Source organism: Pseudophryne corroboree, chromosome 11 (assembly GCF_028390025.1).
Source record: "Pseudophryne corroboree isolate aPseCor3 chromosome 11, aPseCor3.hap2, whole genome shotgun sequence".
Lineage (NCBI taxonomy): Eukaryota > Metazoa > Chordata > Amphibia > Anura > Myobatrachidae > Pseudophryne > Pseudophryne corroboree.
In genome coordinates this window covers 181843099-181865146 of record NC_086454.1, presented here as the reverse complement: position 1 = coordinate 181865146, position 22048 = coordinate 181843099, and the positions used below count along the sequence as shown (strand labels likewise).

Here is a 22048-nt window from a genome sequence, read left to right as displayed (position 1 = left end):
GTCCCTGAGCTTCTGCATGCAGAGTGTCAGAGTGGCGATTACGTCAGCCGCGGCCTCCGCTGTGTCCGCGTGGTTGGATGTGCACTTGTCAGCCTGGCGTCTCCTGTCTCCAGTGGCCGGCGCCGCCATTACTGTTTTCATTACCACATGGATTACAAACCAAACTTCCCTCCAAGTGTCTGCATGGGCGCAGCCATCTTGGATTCTGTCAGCTGATCATTTCCTCCAATCTGTTGTCAGTATTGTTAATCTGCATAATTGCCTAGCCAATCCCTTCCTTGCTGCAGGTATAAATACACTGTGCCTGAGCAAGGAAGGCGTCAGTGCTTTGGTTGTCAAACCTAGTTCCTGTTTGTCTCTCTCCTGTGATTGTCTTCCAGGTTCCAGCTCCTGTCTCAAGACTTCCACCATAGAGACCCGCACCAGCATTCCACCTGCGGTGTAGCCTGACTCTCCAATCCATTGTGGATTCATCTGTTTCCAGCTACAACATTACCTGCTTCCAGCTCAGCTTCCAGCAGAGTACAGTTTCCCTTAAAGGGCCGGTGTCCTTTCTACACTTTACCACTCTCCACCGGTATTATTATTTCTCCGCTCTCAAGTTCTACATTTCAGTTCATATTTCATCGCTCCCAAGTTCATTTATTATTTAACTGGTTCCAGCCAGTATCCACTCCGTGCTAACAACAGTCTGGTTCCAGCCAGTATCCACAGCAGCTGTTTTACCTTCAGCAACCCAGCTTTTCCTGGAACACCAGCTGGCACAATCCTGGGTTATCTCCATTGCTACAGTCGGGCCTGGTAAGGACTTTCCATCTAGAAGATCATAAGAACTATCTCACACTACCAGTGCCCTGTGGCTCCTGCCATCCTGTAGTACCCAGGAACTGTATTTATTATTTGCTGACTTTTACGTTTTCTTTTACTGCTGCTGTGTTGCGGAGTTGTCATAATAAACATCATTGACTTTTATCCAAGTTGTCGTGGTCACGCCTTCGGGCAGTTATTATTCATGTTACTTACATGTCCAGGGGTCTGATACAACCTCCCAGGTTCCGGTACATCTCAGCCCCTACAACTGAGGCTGCCTCCCGTCAGCTCAGGCCCTCAGTTGTGACAGTAAGCACTGACCTAATGAATCCAGCCGGAGACCAGGATCAAGCGGCCAGGCCGATGCAAGAACTGGCAGCCCGACTAGAACATCAGGAGGCTGCACAGGGCCACATCATCCGCTGTCTCCAGGATCTCTCTACTCGGCTGGATGGGATTCAGACAACTCTCCGTGGATCAGGCGCATCTGGTGCGTCAACCACAGTGACTCCAGCTATAACCCCACCCACCTTACCCATTTCTGCTCCACGTCTTCATCTTCCAACGCCAGCAAAATTTGACGGATCTCCAAGATTCTGCAGGGGATTTCTCAACCAGTGTGAGATTCAGTTTGAGCTACAACCTGGCAATTTTCCCAGTGACCGTACAAAAATTGCCTACATCATCTCTCTTCTCAGTGGCTCCGCCCTTGACTGGGCATCACCGTTATGGGAGAGGTCCGACACCCTGCTATCTTCTTACACTGCATTTGTGTCAACATTCAGGTGCATCTTCGACGAGCCAGGCCGGGTAACCTCAGCTTCATCCGAGATTCTCCGTTTACGCCAGGGGTCACGTACTGTAGGACAATATCTGATACAGTTCCAGATCCTGGCATCCGAACTGGCATGGAACGACGAGGCCCTGTATGCTGCATTCTGGCATGGCTTATCTGAGCTTATTAAAAATGAGTTAGCTACCAGAGACTTACCTTCTAAGTTAGATGAGCTAATCTCACTCTGCACGAAAGTTGATTTACGTTTCAGAGAGAGAGCAACTGAGCGTGGAAGATCATCTGCTCCAAAATCTTCTGCTCCTCCTCCTCGTCAACTGTCACCATCTAAAGATGAGCCCATGCAAATTGGCCGTTCCCGTTTAACTCCTGCTGAGCGCCGAAGACGTCTCTCTGAGTCTCTTTGTCTTTACTGTGCAGCTCCGTCTCACACCATCAATGCCTGTCCCGAACGTCCGGGAAAACTCCAAACCCTAGCTCGCCCAGGAGAGGGCCGGCTAGGAGTAATGATCTCCTCTCCATCTCCTCATGATTGTAATCTCCCAGTCTCGCTTCAAGTTGCTCAACGTTATCGGAACGTCATTGCTCTCCTTGATTCCGGAGCAGCTGGGAACTTTATTACTGAAGCCTATGTTAAACGGTGGTCCCTACCCACCGAGAGACTTCCTTCCTCCTTTTCCTTAACTGCCGTGGATGGCAGTAAAATTTTTGATACTGTTATTGCTCTAAGGACTCTACCAGTTCGTCTGAGAGTGGGAGTTCTTCATTCCGAACTTATTTCACTTTTAGTGATTCCAAGAGCCACACATCCTGTGGTCCTGGGCCTTCCATGGCTCCGTCTTCACAATCCTACAATTGATTGGACGACTACGCAAATCCTGGCATGGGGTTCCTCCTGTGCAGAGACATGTTTGTTTAAAGTATTGCCTGTCTGTTCTTCCTCCCCCAGGTCGTCTGATGTTCCACCTCCTCCATATCAAGATTTCACGGATGTGTTCAGTAAAGCTTCTGCTGATATCCTTCCTCCTCATAGAGAATGGGACTGCCCGATTGATCTCGTTCCAGGGAAGGTTCCACCTCGAGGCCGAACTTATCCGTTGTCTCTGCCTGAGACGCATTCTATGGAGGAATACATTAAAGAGAACCTAGCAAAGGGGTTCATTCGACCTTCTTCTTCCCCAGCCGGCGCAGGCTTCTTTTTTGTAAAAAAGAAAGATGGTGGTCTGCGGCCGTGCATCGACTACAGAGGTTTGAACGACATTACCATCAAGAACCGTTATCCTTTACCCCTGATTACTGAGCTCTTTGACAGAGTTAGCGGAGCTACCATCTTTACAAAGCTGGACTTGCGAGGTGCATACAATCTCATCCGGATCCGTGAGGGTGACGAGTGGAAGACCGCCTTTAACACCCGTGACGGACATTATGAGTACCTCGTCATGCCCTTCGGATTGAGCAATGCTCCAGCTGTCTTCCAGCTTTTTGTCAATGAGATTTTCAGAGACATTCTATACCGTCATGTCGTGGTCTATCTAGACGATATCCTCATTTTTGCCAACGATTTAGAGAAACATCGTTTTTGGGTTAAAGAGGTTCTGTCCCGTCTCCGTGTCAATCATCTCTATTGCAAATTAGAAAAATGCGTCTTTGAAGTCAAGTCCATTCCGTTTCTAGGGTACATTGTGTCCGGTTCCGGACTAGAGATGGATCCTGAGAAACTACAAGCAATTCAGAATTGGCCGGTACCCTTAACCCTCAAAGGGGTCCAGAGGTTCTTAGGGTTCGCCAATTATTACCGAAAGTTTATACGAGACTTTTCCACCATTGTGGCGCCTATTACTGCTTTCACCAAGAAGGGTGCTAACCCGTCCAAGTGGTCTGAAGAAGCCATGCAAGCTTTTCATCTTTTAAAACAGAGGTTCATCTCTGCGCCTGTCCTGAAACAGCCTGACATCGACTCTCCTTTCATCCTAGAGGTGGATGCCTCCTCCGTTGGAGTAGGAGCGGTGTTATCTCAGAGGGCTAAAGATGGCCATTTACATCCTTGCAGTTTCTTCTCCCGGAAGTTCTCCCCAGCTGAGCGCAACTATGCCATTGGCGACCAGGAGTTGCTAGCCATCAAGCTCGCTCTAGAAGAGTGGAGGTATCTGTTGGAGGGAGCTTCTCATTTAATCACCATACTTACAGACCACAAGAACCTTTTATACCTGAAGGGCGCACAATGTCTCAACCCTCGTCAGGCCAGATGGGCACTTTTCTTTTCCAGGTTCGACTTTAAACTCCAGTTCTGTCCGGGCTCTCAGAATCGCAAGGCCGATGCCCTTTCCCGCTCATGGGAGCAAGAAAATGAGTCAGAGTCTTCAGACAAGCATCCTATTATAAATCCGTTGGCATTCTCCACGGTAGGGATGGACTCTACGCCCCCATCAGGGAAAAGTTTTGTGAAGCCGATGCTAAGGAAGAAGCTCATGCATTGGGCCCATGCTTCCCGTTTTGCCGGACATACAGGTATCCAAAAAACCCTGGAGTTTATCTCTAGGTCCTATTGGTGGCCAACTCTGAAAAAGGACGTCTTGGAGTTTATTGCATCTTGCCCAAAGTGTGCCCAACATGAAGTATCCCGCCAGTCGCCTGCGGGGCAACTGGTTCCACTATCCGTTCCCCGTCGACCATGGACCCACTTGTCGATGGATTTCATTACAGACTTACCCATGTGCAACAAGTTCAATACCATCTGGGTGGTAGTTGACCGGTTCACCAAGATGGCACACTTCATTCCTCTCACCGGTCTTCCGTCAGCTTCCAAGTTGGCTCAAGTATTCATACAAGAGATCTTCCGACTCCACGGTCTTCCTGAAGAAATTATCTCAGATCGAGGAGTTCAATTCACAGCCAAATTCTGGCGAAGTTTATGTCAAGTCCTCCAAGTCAAGCTAAAGTTTTCCACGGCTTACCATCCTCAGACCAATGGTCAAACCGAGAGGGTGAATCAGGACTTGGAGGCCTTCCTCCGCATCTATGTGTCCTCCTCTCAAGATGACTGGGTTCAATTACTTCCCTGGGCCGAGTTCTGTCATAACAACCAGTATTATTCTTCATCTGCTTCAACACCATTCTTCACTAACTTTGGATTCCACCCTAAAGTTCCTGAGTTCCAACCGCTTCCAGCAACTTCTGTTCCCGCAGTGGATATCACCTTGCATCAGTTTGCCAATATCTGGAAGAGCGTACGATCAGCTCTGCTCAAGGCATCGTTCAGGTACAAGAAGTTTGCGGATAAGAAGCGTCGAGCAGTTCCTGCTCTCAAGGTGGGTGATCGGGTATGGTTATCCACGAAGAATTTGAGGTTAAGAGTTCCCAGTATGAAGTTTGCACCTCGCTATATCGGTCCTTTCAAGATTGAACAAGTCATCAATCCTGTTGCTTACAGACTCCAGTTGCCTCCCTTCTTAAAAATACCCAGGACATTCCATGTTTCCCTGTTGAAACCGCTGATCTTGAATCGGTTTCATTCCTCACTTCCTCCAACTCCGAAAGTCCAAACTCAACGAGGCGTTGAGTATGAAGTGGCCAAGATCCTGGACTCACGTCACCGTTACGGTCAACTACAATATCTTATTGACTGGAAGGGTTATGGTCCTGAGGAACGTTCATGGACCAATGCTTCTGATGTCCATGCTCCTGCCTTGGTCCGGAGATTCCATTCCAAGTTTCCTCAAAAGCCAAAGAAGTGTCCTGGGGCCACTCCTAAAGGGGGGGGTGCTGTCACGATCCGGGTATCTGGACGCCATTTCTTACCCATCAGATGCCTCCTAAGGCTGGCTCAGCGCTCCAGGACCGGATCCCATCTGTTATCCTAATGTTCACATTTCTGCATCCTCTCCTGTCTCTCTGAGACGCTGTCACAGTAACGCCTTATTACATCTGGCATGGCGTCTCCCGCGGCCTCCGCCGCCGTCCCTGAGCTTCTGCATGCAGAGTGTCAGAGTGGCGATTACGTCAGCCGCGGCCTCCGCTGTGTCCGCGTGGTTGGATGTGCACTTGTCAGCCTGGTGTCTCCTGTCTCCAGTGGCCGGCGCCGCCATTACTGTTTTCATTACCACATGGATTACAAACCAAACTTCCCTCCAAGTGTCTGCATGGGCGCAGCCATCTTGGATTCTGTCAGCTGATCATTTCCTCCAATCTGTTGTCAGTATTGTTAATCTGCATAATTGCCTAGCCAATCCCTTCCTTGCTGCAGGTATAAATACACTGTGCCTGAGCAAGGAAGGCGTCAGTGCTTTGGTTGTCAAACCTAGTTCCTGTTTGTCTCTCTCCTGTGATTGTCTTCCAGGTTCCAGCTCCTGTCTCAAGACTTCCACCATAGAGACCCGCACCAGCATTCCACCTGCGGTGTAGCCTGACTCTCCAATCCATTGTGGATTCATCTGTTTCCAGCTACAACATTACCTGCTTCCAGCTCAGCTTCCAGCAGAGTACAGTTTCCCTTAAAGGGCCGGTGTCCTTTCTACACTTTACCACTCTCCACCGGTATTATTATTTCTCCGCTCTCAAGTTCTACATTTCAGTTCATATTTCATCGCTCCCAAGTTCATTTATTATTTAACTGGTTCCAGCCAGTATCCACTCCGTGCTAACAACAGTCTGGTTCCAGCCAGTATCCACAGCAGCTGTTTTACCTTCAGCAACCCAGCTTTTCCTGGAACACCAGCTGGCACAATCCTGGGTTATCTCCATTGCTACAGTCGGGCCTGGTAAGGACTTTCCATCTAGAAGATCATAAGAACTATCTCACACTACCAGTGCCCTGTGGCTCCTGCCATCCTGTAGTACCCAGGAACTGTATTTATTATTTGCTGACTTTTACGTTTTCTTTTACTGCTGCTGTGTTGCGGAGTTGTCATAATAAACATCATTGACTTTTATCCAAGTTGTCGTGGTCACGCCTTCGGGCAGTTATTATTCATGTTACTTACATGTCCAGGGGTCTGATACAACCTCCCAGGTTCCGGTACATCTCAGCCCCTACAACTGAGGCTGCCTCCCGTCAGCTCAGGCCCTCAGTTGTGACACAGTACTGGACTCAATCAGAGAGGCAGGGTTAACTGCTAACTCAAAGAAGTGCTGCCTCGCAATGGAGGAGGTCAAATACTTGGGCTTCACCATAGGCAGAGGTCTGATTAGGCCCCAATTGAATAAAATTGATGCTATTCAAAACTGGCCTCGTCCAGTGAATAAAAAACAGGTAAGGGCTTTTTTGGGAATTACTGGGTACTATAGACGGTTTATTCCCAATTTTGCGACCACAGCGGTGCCGTTGTCAGACCTTACCAAAGGGAAGCAGTCAAATATGGTGAAATGGAACCCTGATGCAGAAAAAGCGTTCCAAGCGTTAAAAGTGGCTTTGTGTTCACAACCGGTGTTGATAACACCAGATTTTTCAAAAGAATTTGTGGTACAGACAGATGCCTCAGAGGTAGGGGATAGGTGCTGTGCTGTCCCAAACCAGAGATGGGGACGAACACCCTATCATTTATTTGAGTAGGAAACTCAATGAGCATGAAAAAAGGTATGCCATTGTGGAAAAGGAGGCTTTGGCCATTAAGTGGGCACTAGATACCTTGAGATATTACCTCTTGGGTAGACAATTCAGACTAGTGACAGACCATGCCCCTTTAAAATGGATGTATGTAAATAGAGGCAAGAATGCTCGTGTAACTAGATGGTTTCTAGCGTTGCAGGACTTTAAGTTTACGGTCGAACATAGACCGGGAACACAATTGGCCAACGCAGATGCATTGTCTCGCATCTTCTGTTTGGGGGCTACAAGTGTTCCGGCCCCTAGGTCGAAACAGGGGAGGGGGATATGTGACAAGAACACTGGGATAGTGTTTGAGGGCAGGTATGTTTGTCCCAGGTTCTTGTCTTACATGTTTTAGAAAATGAAAACTTCTAGGAAAAATGCTTTTGTTTTGTCAGAACCTTTTCAGTTTGCTGTAAAAGCTGGGTAAAGGCTCTGAGAGAGAGATAAGGCGAGTTCTAGACATTGGGCCCAGTTCGGGTCTTTGGCCTCACAGAGGGCTAATCAGGGTTTCAGCTGTGTAAGAGTGTTATAGGGCTGCTAGCCTGATTAGTATGGGCAGACTGCCTGGGAAGACTGGAGGGATCTGTGTGAGAGAAACACGCTTCTGGATACAAGTGAGCTATACAGTGTTTACTGGAGAACCCTGTGTTTTGTTTAGTGATAGTTAGGAACATCTTGTGTTTAGTTAGTGCCGGACAGGCAAGGTATTTTCTTTTGGTGTTTGTTTTATTTTCTGTTTCAATAAAACTGGCCGGGGCCAGTTGTACCAGAAACTGGACTTGTGTTGTTTCTGAGCTGCTGCGTGCTGCCATATTCCCCAGGAAGAGGTGCCTTGCACCCCTACAGTGTTACAATATATATATATACACATAGGCGTGCGCAGCACATTTTATTAGGGGGTGCACCGTCATAGGGGCGTGTCTAGCACCACCTTTTGGGCGTGTCTAGCACCATCTATTGACGGTCAACGCAATATAAAATACCACCCTTGTACCAATCCTAATAAAGCAGATACATTGTCAGATATTGTGGTGTGCACCAAACAAACACCCCTGATGGCACTCACTGCAATTACACTGCTCCTCCTCAGCCTGGTCTGGCTCCCCCTCTCTTTCCCCTGCAAGCAGCAGTAACTCACTGACACTGACAGTGGCAGACTAGTACTGCTGCTGCTGGAAAAACGAGTGATGTGTCAATGCTGCTGCCGACCGCCTGCCAGTATTGAATTTTACTTACTAAGAGGAACGCTGGCTGCATTCTGATCCTCATCAGTGGCTGGCGTTGGCATAGCATAGAATGAGAGAGGTGGGCATGTGGCGGGTGTGGTGGGTGGGAGTGCAAGCAGCATGACGTAATCACATCACATCACGCTGTTTTTGTACATGGAAGTGGAGCCAAGAGTTTGACAGCCGGTGGCAGTGGCACCCTTGATTAACCCAGGCATCCAGTCAGTAATACAGTCCTGACAGGGTGCAGCGCAGAGGGGACAGTAATCAGCCTGCTTGGCGATCGCTGCATCAGGCATGTGAGATAGGGGTGCCGGACATTAGAGGGTGCCTGTGCGCACCAGGAACCCCCCCTGCGCACACCTATGTATATACAGGTTGAGTATCCCTTATCCAAAATGCTTGGGACCAGAGGTATTTTGGATATCGGATTTTTCCGTATTTTGGAATAATTGCATACCATAATGAGATATCATGGTGATGGGACCCAAGTCTGAGCACAGAATGCATTTATGTTTCATATACACCTTATATACACAGCCTGAAGGTCATTTAATACAATATTTTTAATAACTGTGTATTAAACAAAGTTTGTGTACATTGAGCCATCAAAAAAACAAAGGTTTCACTATCTCACTCTCACTCAAAAAAGTCAGTATTTCGGAATATTTGGATATGGGATACTCAACCTGTGTGTGTGTGTATGTATATATATATATATAACTTAGATTGTGTGATTGAACACTGTGAGTCCTCAGTAATTTACTTATCAAGTACATTTCTAATTCCCCGTGTAACGTCCTCTAATACAGGCTTTCAGATCGCAAGCCCAAGTCGGACACGGATTTTGAACTCGGGTCCAGGAAGGCTCAGACCCTTTAACATTGTAGTTTTGACCCAGGTTATTCCCGGGTTGGTGCCTTTCACACTGAACTCGGGTCACCCATGTTAAACACTGTGATGTGATTTTAAATTGACTTTTCTGACTCACATTAATGAGGTTTCAAAGGAAATAAAAGGCGGGGTTGGGGACTGCTCTGAGCAGACACACAAACAGCCAATCAGCACCTTTTACTGAGACCTGGGATCACGGGTCAGAGGCTTTCACACTGCACAACAACCTGGGTCCGACCCATGTTTAACCCTTCTTTTAACCTGGGTTGAAATGCTGGGTTGCTCGATCTGGGTTATTCAGTTTTGCGCTTTCACACTGCACCTCGACCTGGGTCTACCTGGCAATAACCCAGGTTATTTTGGCGATGTGAGGGGTATAAGTGTATGTGATCTAGCAAAAATATCACCCACTGCTGCTAGGTATATATATGTAATAACAATGCTTCTATGCATCAAATGTTTGACAGCTACTGTATATGTTCTCCTTGTCACGGTCATGCGGGAGACTGTGCAGGGGAGCCGGCTCTTACCTGTCCGGTCTCTTTGGAGAGGTCCAGCTGGCGGAGGTGCAGGCTGCTGGCGCCGGGCAGGGTGTGCTGGGAGGACAGGCAGGGGCACTGGTTGGCAGCTCAGCAGACAGGCAGTATGTCATTCCGGCAGGATTTAGCAGTGCTGCTGTGGAGCCAGGGCTTCTGTGAGCAGGCTGGGCTGTGTTCCCGGTGGCCATCTTGGATATGGACAAAAAGCCTGTCTTGCCCACGCTGCACCAATTTATCACTTTCCTGTGGCCAATTAGCTCTGAGCAGCTGCTATAATACAGGAAGGCCTGGAGGAGGGAATTGCCAGTGCAACGTCTTTCACAGTATCTGTGAAGCTAGTTCTCTGTGCTCCCGCAGCGTCTCCAGGGTCAGATTCTTGTTACAGCAAATTACCCAAGCCTCCTGATATAGCCTTACGCAGACTGCCGACTCTGTTCCCGTGTCCTACCCAGCTACCTGTTCTGGACGCCGCAGTAACCAGCCTTCGGAATTCCTCCTTTTAAAGTACTGGGTCATGGTTCCGGTATCCTCAGCCACCCGCTAACCTACAGCTATCTCTATTCAACTGTCTTTGGCGAACTCTGTTAAACCACTCCGAGTAATAAATGCGCAAGACCTTCATCTGTCCTGCTCGTTTCTTATTCAGAGATCCAAGTGCACCAGAATCATCTTCCCCAAATCCGGATCCACAAGAATCCTCAGACGTGACACTCCTCATACATTTATAAATACTTTTCAGACAGTGCTGCAGTAAGATGGTTATTTAAATACATCAGATAGTCGAAGTTAGAGTACTCTGATGCCTATCCGATCTTATATCAATATTAGCTGTACTTAGTTATCAATCTGATGGCTGATCATTTCAGGTCTCTGCTGAAATTGTAGCATGTGTTATTTGTACACAGGGGGTGATTCAGAGTTAATCGTAGCTGTGCTAATTTAGCACAGCTACGATCAGGCACACTGACATGTGGGGGGACACCCAGCACAGGGCTAGCCCGCCCCGCATGCCATTCCCTGCCCCGTTGCAGAAGTACAAAAGTATTGCACAGCGGCGATGCTTTTGTACTTCAGGTGTAGCTCCCAGCCAGTGCAGCTCCTGCACGCTGGCTGGGAGCTACTTGTCGCTGCCTGGGTCACAGCGGCTGCGTGTGACGTCACGCAGCCGCCACGTCCCGGCACGGTCCGGCCATGCCTGCGTTGGCCAGACTGCGCCCCTTAAACGGCAGATTAACGCTGCCGTCCCACCCCCTCCCGCCCAGCAACCGCCTCTGCCTGTCAATCAGGCAGAGGCGATCGCTAGCTAAAGACAGCCGACGGCTGTCTGGCATGCGCTGGCACACTGCGGTGCCAGAGCATGCGCAGTTCAGGCCTGATCGCTGCTGTGCACTCACAGCACTGATCAGCACACCGAACACGCACAGCAGCGATCAGGTCTGAATTAGCCCCACAGTCTCTATCTAACAGCATCTATGAGCAGCGCACATGTGGATCATATGCAGCGCTACCATCAATACATTTTAATATCTAGCATCACATATATAATTAGCTTTAACAATTGAATCACATGGGCAAGTAGAAAACTCAGCTATAGGTCCTACGTATGTGTCGCATTTTAGCTTTGTGAAGGTAACTGTAACCGGGAGCCGGAGAATCCTTTTTTTGTCACCGCTTCCAATCAATTTGGCTCGTGGGTCAGTCAAATTAAATTAGAGCACAAAGGTCCGTTGGAATTGAACATATCAGTACCCCTTAGATAGCCCAGCTTCCATCGTGTATATAGCTGCAGCATGGAGTAGATTTCTGTGTATGCTGTCATTTTATTTGTGAAAGTGAAAAAAAAAGAAATATGTGTTAAAAAAAGAAGAAATTGACATGTGTTTATTGATATTTATATTTTACTAGCAATTCTACCCGTTCTTTGCACAGGAGTTTCTGATACGGTTGTAAATATAAATGAGTGTTAAAAATTTGGTAAATCTATAGAGCTATAAATTTGAGATGTCTTAATGTAAGTAAATATTAATTCATGGTTCTTGGCGTTACCCGAGGAGCACCCGTAGCAGGTACGGTTTCAGCTTCCTAACATATCAGTGATGACATCATTATGTCAACTCCCTTTCCATCCCCTTAGGGGAGGTTTATTAAAATTCGTAGTTTTCCTATTTTACCTATGTTAGATTTCAGCTGCCTCACATTTTGGGAAGTATAAGAATTAGTGATGAGTCAGTCAGTCAGTGAGTGGGGGCTTTTGCATTTATACACACACATATATCATATATCTCCGTACATAAAAATTTGGATTAATTGGGCATATAATTTCCAGGTAAGTGTTGTTAGGTTCCCGGGTATGATTCCCAGGTAAGTATCATGGAATACATTAACATATCCTTCATAATATATTCCCATACATAGGAATATGAATTAATTAGATGTATAATTCCCAGGTAAGTGTTTTTAGGTTCCTAGGTGTAATTCCCAGATAAGTGCCATGGAATTTTCAGGTAAATAAAATTATCTGGTTCTCAGGTAAGTAATATTATGTTACATGAGGTCCTAATCAGTATTACCCCATATAAATCCCTAGCGGGTGATGTTAAATTCCCAGGTGGTTAGTATTTCATGATTCCCAGTTAATTACTGGTATATTATATGCAGTCTTGGTTCAAACTATTTGTATAAATTTTTCTACAGATACCATTTTTTTTTACTGCTGCAACCTACCCAGGGTAGCACAGATATATAGCTAAAAGCAGTTATCACAATGTTCTGCCCACCAGAAGCGCTTTAGTTAGAGAATGGTGCTGCACTTATTAATTAAAGTCTGGAAACTGTATTAAAGTTAGGATGAAAGGTTTCTTACGGAAAGGTTCCGATAACATCCTTCTAAAATTTGAATGCTGTTTTACAGAAGTTAATGAGACATGACTATTTCTCCTGCATTAATTCCTTGCTACCCATACAATAATTTGTGTGTATAAAGCTCAACACATGAACAGCCCCTACATTACTACAAAAAGCTATGTATGGTAGTTAGGCTATTAAAGCAGGATGTCTTTGTTGTTGCTGTTACTAGTTAGTATGATCTTTGTCACTTGCTAATTTCCTGAAATATTCACAGTAACCTTTTCATTTATTTCAGGTTCACAGATATTTGTGCTGCTGGTCTGGACCGCACTCAGCATAGCCATGATTGTTTTAGGTAATTAAGCGTTATAATCTCTTTTGCAGTATGTGTAGCATTTCTTGTAAAATACCTGATACGGGGCCAGATTTGGGGGTTGACGCTATGTCTATGTCAGACGCAGTGGGGCAAATTTTTTTTTGTTGTTGCTACTGCGCTCTGTGCATGCGCAGCGACTGATTAGTGACAGTAGACGCAGTAAGAATTTCTTCGCAAAGTGAGTGATGGGTAGAGGCCATTTAGAGGAGGTAACCAGCGGTGCACTTGTCGACTTTGCTGCCCCCTCCGCCGGGAGGGGGAAGCCCATACAGCGCATAGGTGGCGTGACGACAGCAAAGGCTGGCTGTGCTGGGGTTATGGCGGCTCAATCTCATCATTGTGGCTCTGTCCCCCACTATATAGTGCCAAGAATTTTATAGCGGGGTGTGATACAATTCTTGGCACAATAGAGCGAGAGGCAGGGCTACAATGATTCAATTCTGCATCTTGTGATCTGTAAGTGGGTGGCTGCAGGGGGTCTGAACAGTTTGGGTGGCTTTAAAAACTCAGGTGTGTTGGGACCATTTTCTAGGCCTGTCCTGGACAGCCAATGTGAAGGCACTTGGTCTGGCCTCACGCCTCAGTGCCTTAGTTGAGACGGACTCTCTGAGACATAATAGGGTTGCTGAGAATGTCAATGCTGTGACTGATGATCCATTATTTTTTGTATGTGAATGGTGGATCTGAGACACCAGCGGTGGGCGTTTCTGGGCAAAAGACAGCAGCTGTGTCATTAGCATATATTTGAATGTCTGCTGCATCCAAAATCGCAGTTGCGAATGCAACTCCATGCACCTCTGAATCAGTCCCATGGTTTCAACTAATAAAAGGTTTCCTTTACTTCATTCTGCCTACAGGGTCCATCTACATCGACAAATGTGCAATACAGCCGAAGATCCCAATCTACCTTATAGTGGCTGGTGCAGTTCATTTAGTTGGATTTTTGCTGTTGCCGCTGAAGGTTGTTGCTGAGAAAGTGATGTATTTCGTAGAGGGAGTGATGGGCCTCTTTTCATTGTGTTGGTTTATTACAGGTAATGACATTTAGAGTTGGCCACATTCTAAAATTGTGTTAGAGCTGAGGTTGAAGTTCCTCCATTGCTCACAAACCTATGCTATAGTGGAAAATGGGTCCATAAAACAAACTTGCATGAAATACTCTATTAGAAGCTGTCAGTGCTCACAGGTTGAGCGACCTGCGGTGTTATGTTTTACTGGGAATGTAGTTGCTGAGTGACACCTCCCGCACACACTTAAGCCTTTTCACGTACATCTGATTGGGTTCCTTCCTTCCTTATCAGACTGTGACCCAGTTCAAGAAAATGATTTCTGTGCTTAGTGCCCTGAGCAGGATGGCTTTTGTCAGCTGACTGTACATCCTTTTACTTGGATTAAATCACAAGGGAAACCCTGCAATTACAAACCATACCTGCTTTCAGGCAACTATTCTCATATTCCATTTTATTCTATATATAGTTCTAAATGTATGATCTTTCATGACAAGACCAGGAATTAATGTTGTGTTTTTTTTTCCATTTTAGGAAGCGTTTGGGTGTTTAGCATCTACCAGACTAACCCTAGGGACTGCAATGATACAGTTTACAAATTTGCATTTGGGATCCTTATTTTTGAATACATATTTATAGCTTTTATTTTTGTAATGGTCTGCCTATGCACATGCTGCATTGGTTGCCTGGTAAGTAATTCAGAAATATTCATTAAAATACAATACAAAGGTGGAATTAGCTATATTGTTCTGAGAGTATCATCTGTGGCGGAATACTTGTCTCCTGGTTCTTCAGCAATCCCAAATTGTCCTCCGATTGCAGCCAGGTATCTTGCTAGATATTTGAAGCTTATTTTGATGGCACATATGTCAGCATATGAGTCCCTAGGGTTGTGATTACCAGCGTGTAATAGTGTAGATCTATCTTGTCTGCCTGTCTGTCTGTCTGTCTGTCATCAAAAGGACATGCTTGGCTTTTTAACCTATCATTGTAAGTTTTTGGAGAGTGGTTAGATGCTGGTTAGCATAGTGTCATGAATAGGTTTTGAGTGATGAGAGTCTAGTACACCGCAGAATCAGTGTTTGGCTCTTCCATATTCAGCGGTCATGTTTGATACTGTGAAAATTATCCTCAAATCACCCAACAATTTCAGGCTAGAAGAAATGAGAAGATGGTGTAAGATGCTACTGTATGTCACTTCTCTGTAGAGTCTTTATAGACTAACCCTGCACTTAACATTTACTGTACGAAACAGTAACACTGTCTGTATTTCAATACGGTTAGTAGTGATGTGCACCGGACATTTTTCGGGTTTTGTGTTTTGGTTTTGGATTCGGTTCCGCGGCCGTGTTTTGGATTCGGACGCGTTTTGGCAAAACCTCCCTGAAAATTTTTTGTCAGATTCGGGTGTGTTTTGGATTCGGGTGTTTTTTTTACAAAAACCCCTCAAAAACAGCTTAAATCATAGAATTTGGGGGTCATTTTGAGCCCATAGTATTATTAACCTCAATAACCATAATTTCCACTCATTTCCAGTCTATTCTGAACACCTCACACCTCACAATATTATTTTTAGTACTAAAATTTGCACCGAGGTCGCTGAATGACTAAGCTAAGCGACCCAAGTGGCCGGCACAAACACCTGGTCCATCTAGGAGTGGCACTGCAGTGTCAGACAGGATGGCAGATTTAAAAAATAGTCCCCAAACAGCACATGATGCAAAGAAAAAAAGAGGTGCACCAAGGTCGCTGGATGGCTAAGCTAAGCAACCCAAGTGGCCGACACAAACACCTGGCCCATCTAGGAGTGGCACTGCAGTGTCAGACAGGATGGCAGATTTAAAAAATAGTCCCCAAACAGCACATGATGCACAGAAAAAAAGAGGTGCAATGAGGTAGCTGTGTGACTAAGCTAAGCGACCCAAGTTGCTGACACAAACACCTGGCCCATCTAGGAGTGACACTGCAGTTTTCTAGCGAGAGGATGAGTGCTTCCATCCTCATGTGAATCTGAACCACTAGCCATGAACATAGGCCAAGGCCTCAGCCGTTCCTTGCCACTCCGTGTCGTAAATGGCATATTGGCAAGTTTACGCTTCTCCTCAGACGCTTTTAATTTTGATTTTTGGGTCATTTTACTGAACTTTTGTTTTTTGGATTTTACATGCTCTCTACTATGACATTGGGCATCGGCCTTGGCAGACAACGTTGATGGCATTTCATCGTCTCGGCCATGACTAGTGGCAGCAGCTTCAGCACGAGGTGGAAGTGGATCTTGATCTTTCCCTATTTTACCCTCCACATTTCTGTTCTCCATTTTTTAATGTGTGGAATTATATGCCAGTAATATATCAATAGAAATGGCCTACTGTACCGTACTGCTATATATTATATACTGGTGGTCAGCAAAATTATGCACTGTCCTCCTACTATATATACTGCGCAAAACTTAAATGCGCCACAGGTATGGATGGATAGTATACTTGACGACACAGAGGTAGGTAGAGCAGTGGCCTACTGTACCGTACTGCTATATATCATATACTGGTGGTCAGCAAAATTATGCACTGTCCTCCTACTACTGCGCACAACAACTAAAATGCACCACAGGTATGGATGGATAGTATATTTGACGACACAGAGGTAGGTAGAGCAGTGGACTACTGTACCGTACTGCTATATATTATATACTGGTGGTCAGCAAAGTTATGCACTGCCCTCCTACTACTGCGCACAACAACTAAAATGCACCGCAGGTATGGATGGATAGTATACTTGACGACACAGAGGTAGGTAGAGCAGTGGCCTACTGTACCGTACTGCTATATAGTATATACTGGTGGTCAGCAAAATTATGCACTGTCCTCCTACTATATATACTGCGCAAAACTTAAATGCACCACAGGTATGGATGGATAGTATACTCGACGACACAGAGGTAGGTAGAGCAGTGGACTACTGTACCGTACCGATATAATACTGGTGGTCACTGGTCAGCAAAATTCTGCACTGTCCTCCTACTATATACTACAATGCAGCACAGATATGGAGCGTTTTTCAGGCAGAGAACGTATAATACTGGTGGTCACTGGTCAGCAAAACTCTGCACTGTCCTCCTACTATATAATACTGGTGGTCCCCAGTCCCCACAATAAAGCACACTGAGCACAGATATTTGCAGCACACTGAGCACAGATATGGAGCGTTTTTCAGGCAGAGAACGTAGATATTTTCAGCACACTGAGCACAGATATTTGCAGCACACTGAGCACAGATATTTGCAGCACACTGAACACAACTGAGAGAACGCTGCACGTCCTCTCCCTATCATCTCCAATGCACGAGTGAAAATGGCGGCGATGCGCGGCTCCTTATATAGAATACGAATCTCGCGAGAATACGACAGTGGGATGATGACGTTCGGGCGCGCTCGGGTTAACCGAGCAAGGCGGGAAGATTCGAATCTGCCTCGGAACCATGTAAAATGGGTGAAGTTCGGGGGGGTTCGGATTCCGAGGAACCGAACCCGCTCATCACTAACGGTTAGCAGTCTAGCATATCCAGACTCCTGGTACAAGAGGCATTAACACATAGCATAGGACACTAAGGGCATACCTGTATCAAAATAAAACCGCAAAAAAAATATTAGCTACAATTTATAAGGACTTAAAAAATCATAAAATAACAGTCTGTACATCTAGAAGTGAAAATTTATATACATTCTGAGGAATATTTATTTCAGCATTAGGAAATGAGGGCTACATGTGCCTAAAGTATACACTTAGAAAGGAAACCTACATGCAATACAAGAGAACCTAGATTTATATAAGCCATATGTAAGATCTAGTGTGGTGGGTTTTTAAATCCAATTATTAAACATGAATTAATTTTGCAGAGAATCTATAAAGGTTGCAGATTAGAGCTGACAATCTCTACATAAAACATACAATTTCTGAGACACATTTTCAGTTACTCAGATTATGGGTTTGTTTATATAACTGTGCAACTACTCCCACCAATTAGATCTACTGTGTGAGACGACAAACAGTGATTCGTCTTAGCGTTCTACTTACCGGGAAGATGGAACGGTGGCTACTTTACCAGAAATTTCAGCACGCACAGTAGAAAAATCACCAGGAAGATGGTGTGAGTGCAGGGAGATGGTGTAAGTGCCTTGTTCCCAAAGACCAGCACATGCACAATAGACTCAGGCACAGTGTTAGAATATACTCCCCTGCGCCACCACATTGGAGGGGCAGGTATACCTTGATCTACCAATTCTACTAGTACAAAGCGGATGCGGCCCTGCAATTAATAATTTATTAAATTATTTTTTGGGGGGACTAGACATGTTCCCTATATAGCCCACGGCCCCGTGCCCTCGCATGGCTCTCTATAACACTGGTGATCTTACACAAATGGCATATACACAGAATTCACCATCTTATGATCTTTATATAGAGACAAGTACAGTTTCCAACCCTCACATAAGTTCACATAAAATGACATAAGCACCATAAATACAGGTTGAGTATCCCTTATCAAAAATGCTTGGGACCAGAGGTATTTTGGATATCGGATTTTTCCGTATTTTGGAATAATTGCATCCCATAATGATATATCATGGCGATGGGACCTAAATCTAAGCACAGAATGCATTTATGTTTTATATACACCTTATACACACAGCCTGAAGGTAATTTTAGCCAGTATTTTTTATAACTTTGTACATTAAACAAAGTGTGTCTACATTCACACAATTCATTTATGTTACATATACACCTTATACACACAGCCTGAAGGTCGTTTAATACAATATTTTTAATAACTGTGTGTATTAAACAAAGTTTGTGTACATTGAGCCATCAAAAAACAAACGTTTCACTATCTCACTCTCACTCAAAAAGTCCGTATTTCGGAATATTCCGTATTTCGGATATTTGGATATGGGATACTCAACCTGTACTGTATCCTAGTGTGTGATGTGAGCAAGGTGCTCAGCCGAACTGGGGGACAGGATAGATTGCAGGAGCCAACCAATCAGGACTAGATTTGAATGGGCCAATAGACAGGGACTTCACACGTGCAGCTGATTTCTCCCCTTATCTACATACTGAGACTTTCCGTTGTGAGACTTATAAGGATTGGGTCGGCCCACTTCAAGGATGTGAACAACTGCATACAGAATAATTCTGTATACATATTTTAGTTTTTGCACACAACTTGGGAACAATTAGATCCAACTTGCATTCAGCAGCATCAGCCCCACTATGCACAACAATTACTAGAAGCAGCTGCACCTATTGGCAGTCTCCTGACTGTAACTTTATGTAAATGCTGCTACAAAGTTCTTCCCTTGTGTACATCCGAATGTGCAAGGACTGAAATGCCCACTGTCAGCATCCGTATATGTAATAATACAGATTGCTGAGTGTTTAGACGCACCGCCTATCACACCATCAAATCTTGCACCAACCCTTCGGCAGGTGCAGGTTCTCCACCTGGTATGGCTGACTACATCAGTGGTTGAGTGACTGTGTACAAAGTGACATTCACGGGCCGATTTGGGGAGAGATGTGTGCTGAGCGGTTCGCTCAGCACACATCTCTGCCCCCGCTCAGCACAGCGCGATCAATCTAGCACCAGCGATAGCGATGTGCGGGGCTGCGCATCGCTATCGCTGTGAGGGGTACACACGGAGTGATCGCTGTTTAAAATCTAAGCAATCTAGTCAGTATGCTTAGATTTTAAGCAGCGATCGCTCCGCGAGTACCCCCTTTAAACCACCAAGTAATTGGGTACTGCACTCCCGGACATACTGGCTGGAGCAGGCAATTATTACTATCAGACTCCATCAGGGGGGTGAAAAGTTAATGTGAAATGCACAACGGTGGCTGACGTCTATGCATTCATATAGCTTTTTTTAATTTATTTTTAACATGGTGAGTATCCAGCACAGCTTCTCAGTCTTCATCTTATCTTCCTCATGCTTCCTATGTCATCAGCCCTCCCATATATTGCTTCTATAACTTCTATAATCATTCTGTATGTGCCGTGTTTATCACCAGTATTTCTCTGCCAGTAATTATAAAGCTGTTTCCTGTTTTTTGTATTGCAGACAACAAGCGGTGATACTGAAAGAGCACGTCTTAGTAATAATGAACCCTAAGGACAAACACTGGAGTAATGTACATGGAGCATGGTGAATAATGCAGCTTGCATGATGAGAATGAAAAACACATACAGTATCTTTTATATATGCACTCCTTCATGTTGATTGAAATAAAGTTATCTTTTCATTATAGGTTTCCTCTGATGTGATCAACTTAATTTACCATCTGTATAAATATGCCTGAAATGTAGCTAGAGAGACCAATGAATGGAAACAAAGGGAAGATAGCATGTGTCATGCCTATGCAGGAAATAATACATACCATTCAGTGGCTAATATAAATTAAGCCTGGGAGGCAAGCCTATGAGTTGTAGCGCATCTCGAAAAGGTTGTTAGAGATGTGCCGGTGGTCAGACATAAAAATATGCGGACAAACAGAAGCGATTCCTGTCCCTTACTTCACAACTGAACCTAAGGATGACCTATAAACATAGTTTACTTAATTTAATATTTCTTTCTACATTTCTCAATAAGAAACTTTTAACCTAGGAGTTCTGTGAAAAATATTCTGCTACTCTTGTGCGCCTTTTTATTTAAAAAAAAGTTTGGAAACCACTTCTCTATACTGTACCTTTATTACCAGGGATACATAAATATACATCATACAGTTCAAAACACATACCTTTCATGACACAAATAGGAGCTTTGTGGTAGAAAAAGAGGCATGTAGGAAAGATAGTTGGAGGGGGCAAAAGTTAGAAGCTGAGCAATAGATCTGAAATAAACAGACAGGATATGTACAGAGGGAGGGGAGAGATGGGAGGAAGAGGCTGGAACTCTGGAGGTAAGGGACGCAGACAGGATAGTTACAGTGCACAAAGGTGCCATGCAGACAGAATGGAGTCTACCTACATACTGTACACCGTGCCAATGGTTAGTGGAGCATGTGCTGACTAAGCTCCTCCAATCAGTGGCTTCTCTGTTCATCTTGTGCTGAACTTCTCTAATTTGTAACACTGCTCCTTTAACCCCGGCTACTAGAGGAAGTAACCTCTTCCGCTTCAACCTGCATCATCCACTGTCAGAGTCCCAGTCTCACTTACCATCAAGGTAGTTTTTATTTAACAAAACAAAAGTGAAAACAGTCAGAGGCAGCAGGCAGGACCCTGGACCACCTCCCTCTGTTCCCTAGGCCCCTGCCTAGATCGCCTTGTCTGTAACCTGTGTCGAAGTAAAAAAAATATTACATAAAGAGAACATACAAACTACACACATTCTAAGTCGCTATACTTGCAAATACGCGCAGCAAGCACAGCAATGTATGGAAACACGCGCATTTACACGGACATGCCACAGAGATGGATTCGACACTTATTTCATGCAGTACATAATTGTGGTGGTATCAAGCGCCAGACATCATGATGATTTTAAATTATCTAATGAAGTAATGTCATGAATGTGTATTATTTGAACGAAACCAGATAGACCAGTCATGTTTACTATTGAAGCAACCAGATTGATGTGTAGATTCATTTGATGCTTGTTGTGAAGTTGTGGGACATTGCAGCGGATAATTATGATTACATGTATAAAAGCTAAAATCACTTTTATTAGAACAATAGATACTCCAAACAGGTAATGAACAGGAAACTCAGGCCAGCCCCTTTGGATGTCCCCAAGGCTGAACCTGTTCAGCATATACAAAGGAACTGGTCACTCATCGTGAATCCCTCCCCCAGAAACTAGATAACACATTGACCACACAGGAAGTTAGTGGCTGTAAGGTCTGAGACGATGATGGACTTGCTGACAGATCAGTTCCTGTAGTAATTTACTGAGAGAGAGAGAGAGAGACAT

The 22048-nt window shown here is 45.0% G+C and overlaps 1 protein-coding gene across 2 annotated transcripts in view; it reads left to right on the top strand.

Annotated features, from left to right (window-relative positions):
- Positions 1–20383, top strand: part of LOC134969285 (transmembrane protein 272-like) — a 182328-nt gene extending 161945 nt beyond the window's left edge. For both annotated transcript variants that reach the window (XM_063945133.1, XM_063945134.1), the window contains exons 4-7: positions 12992–13051; positions 13930–14106; positions 14614–14768; positions 20198–20383. In XM_063945133.1, coding sequence (XP_063801203.1) covers positions 12992–13051; positions 13930–14106; positions 14614–14768; positions 20198–20248 — 443 coding nt within the window. In that variant the 3' untranslated portion in view covers positions 20249–20383. The remainder of the gene's footprint in view (positions 1–12991; positions 13052–13929; positions 14107–14613; positions 14769–20197) is intronic.
- Positions 20384–22048: the final 1665 nt, after the last annotated feature.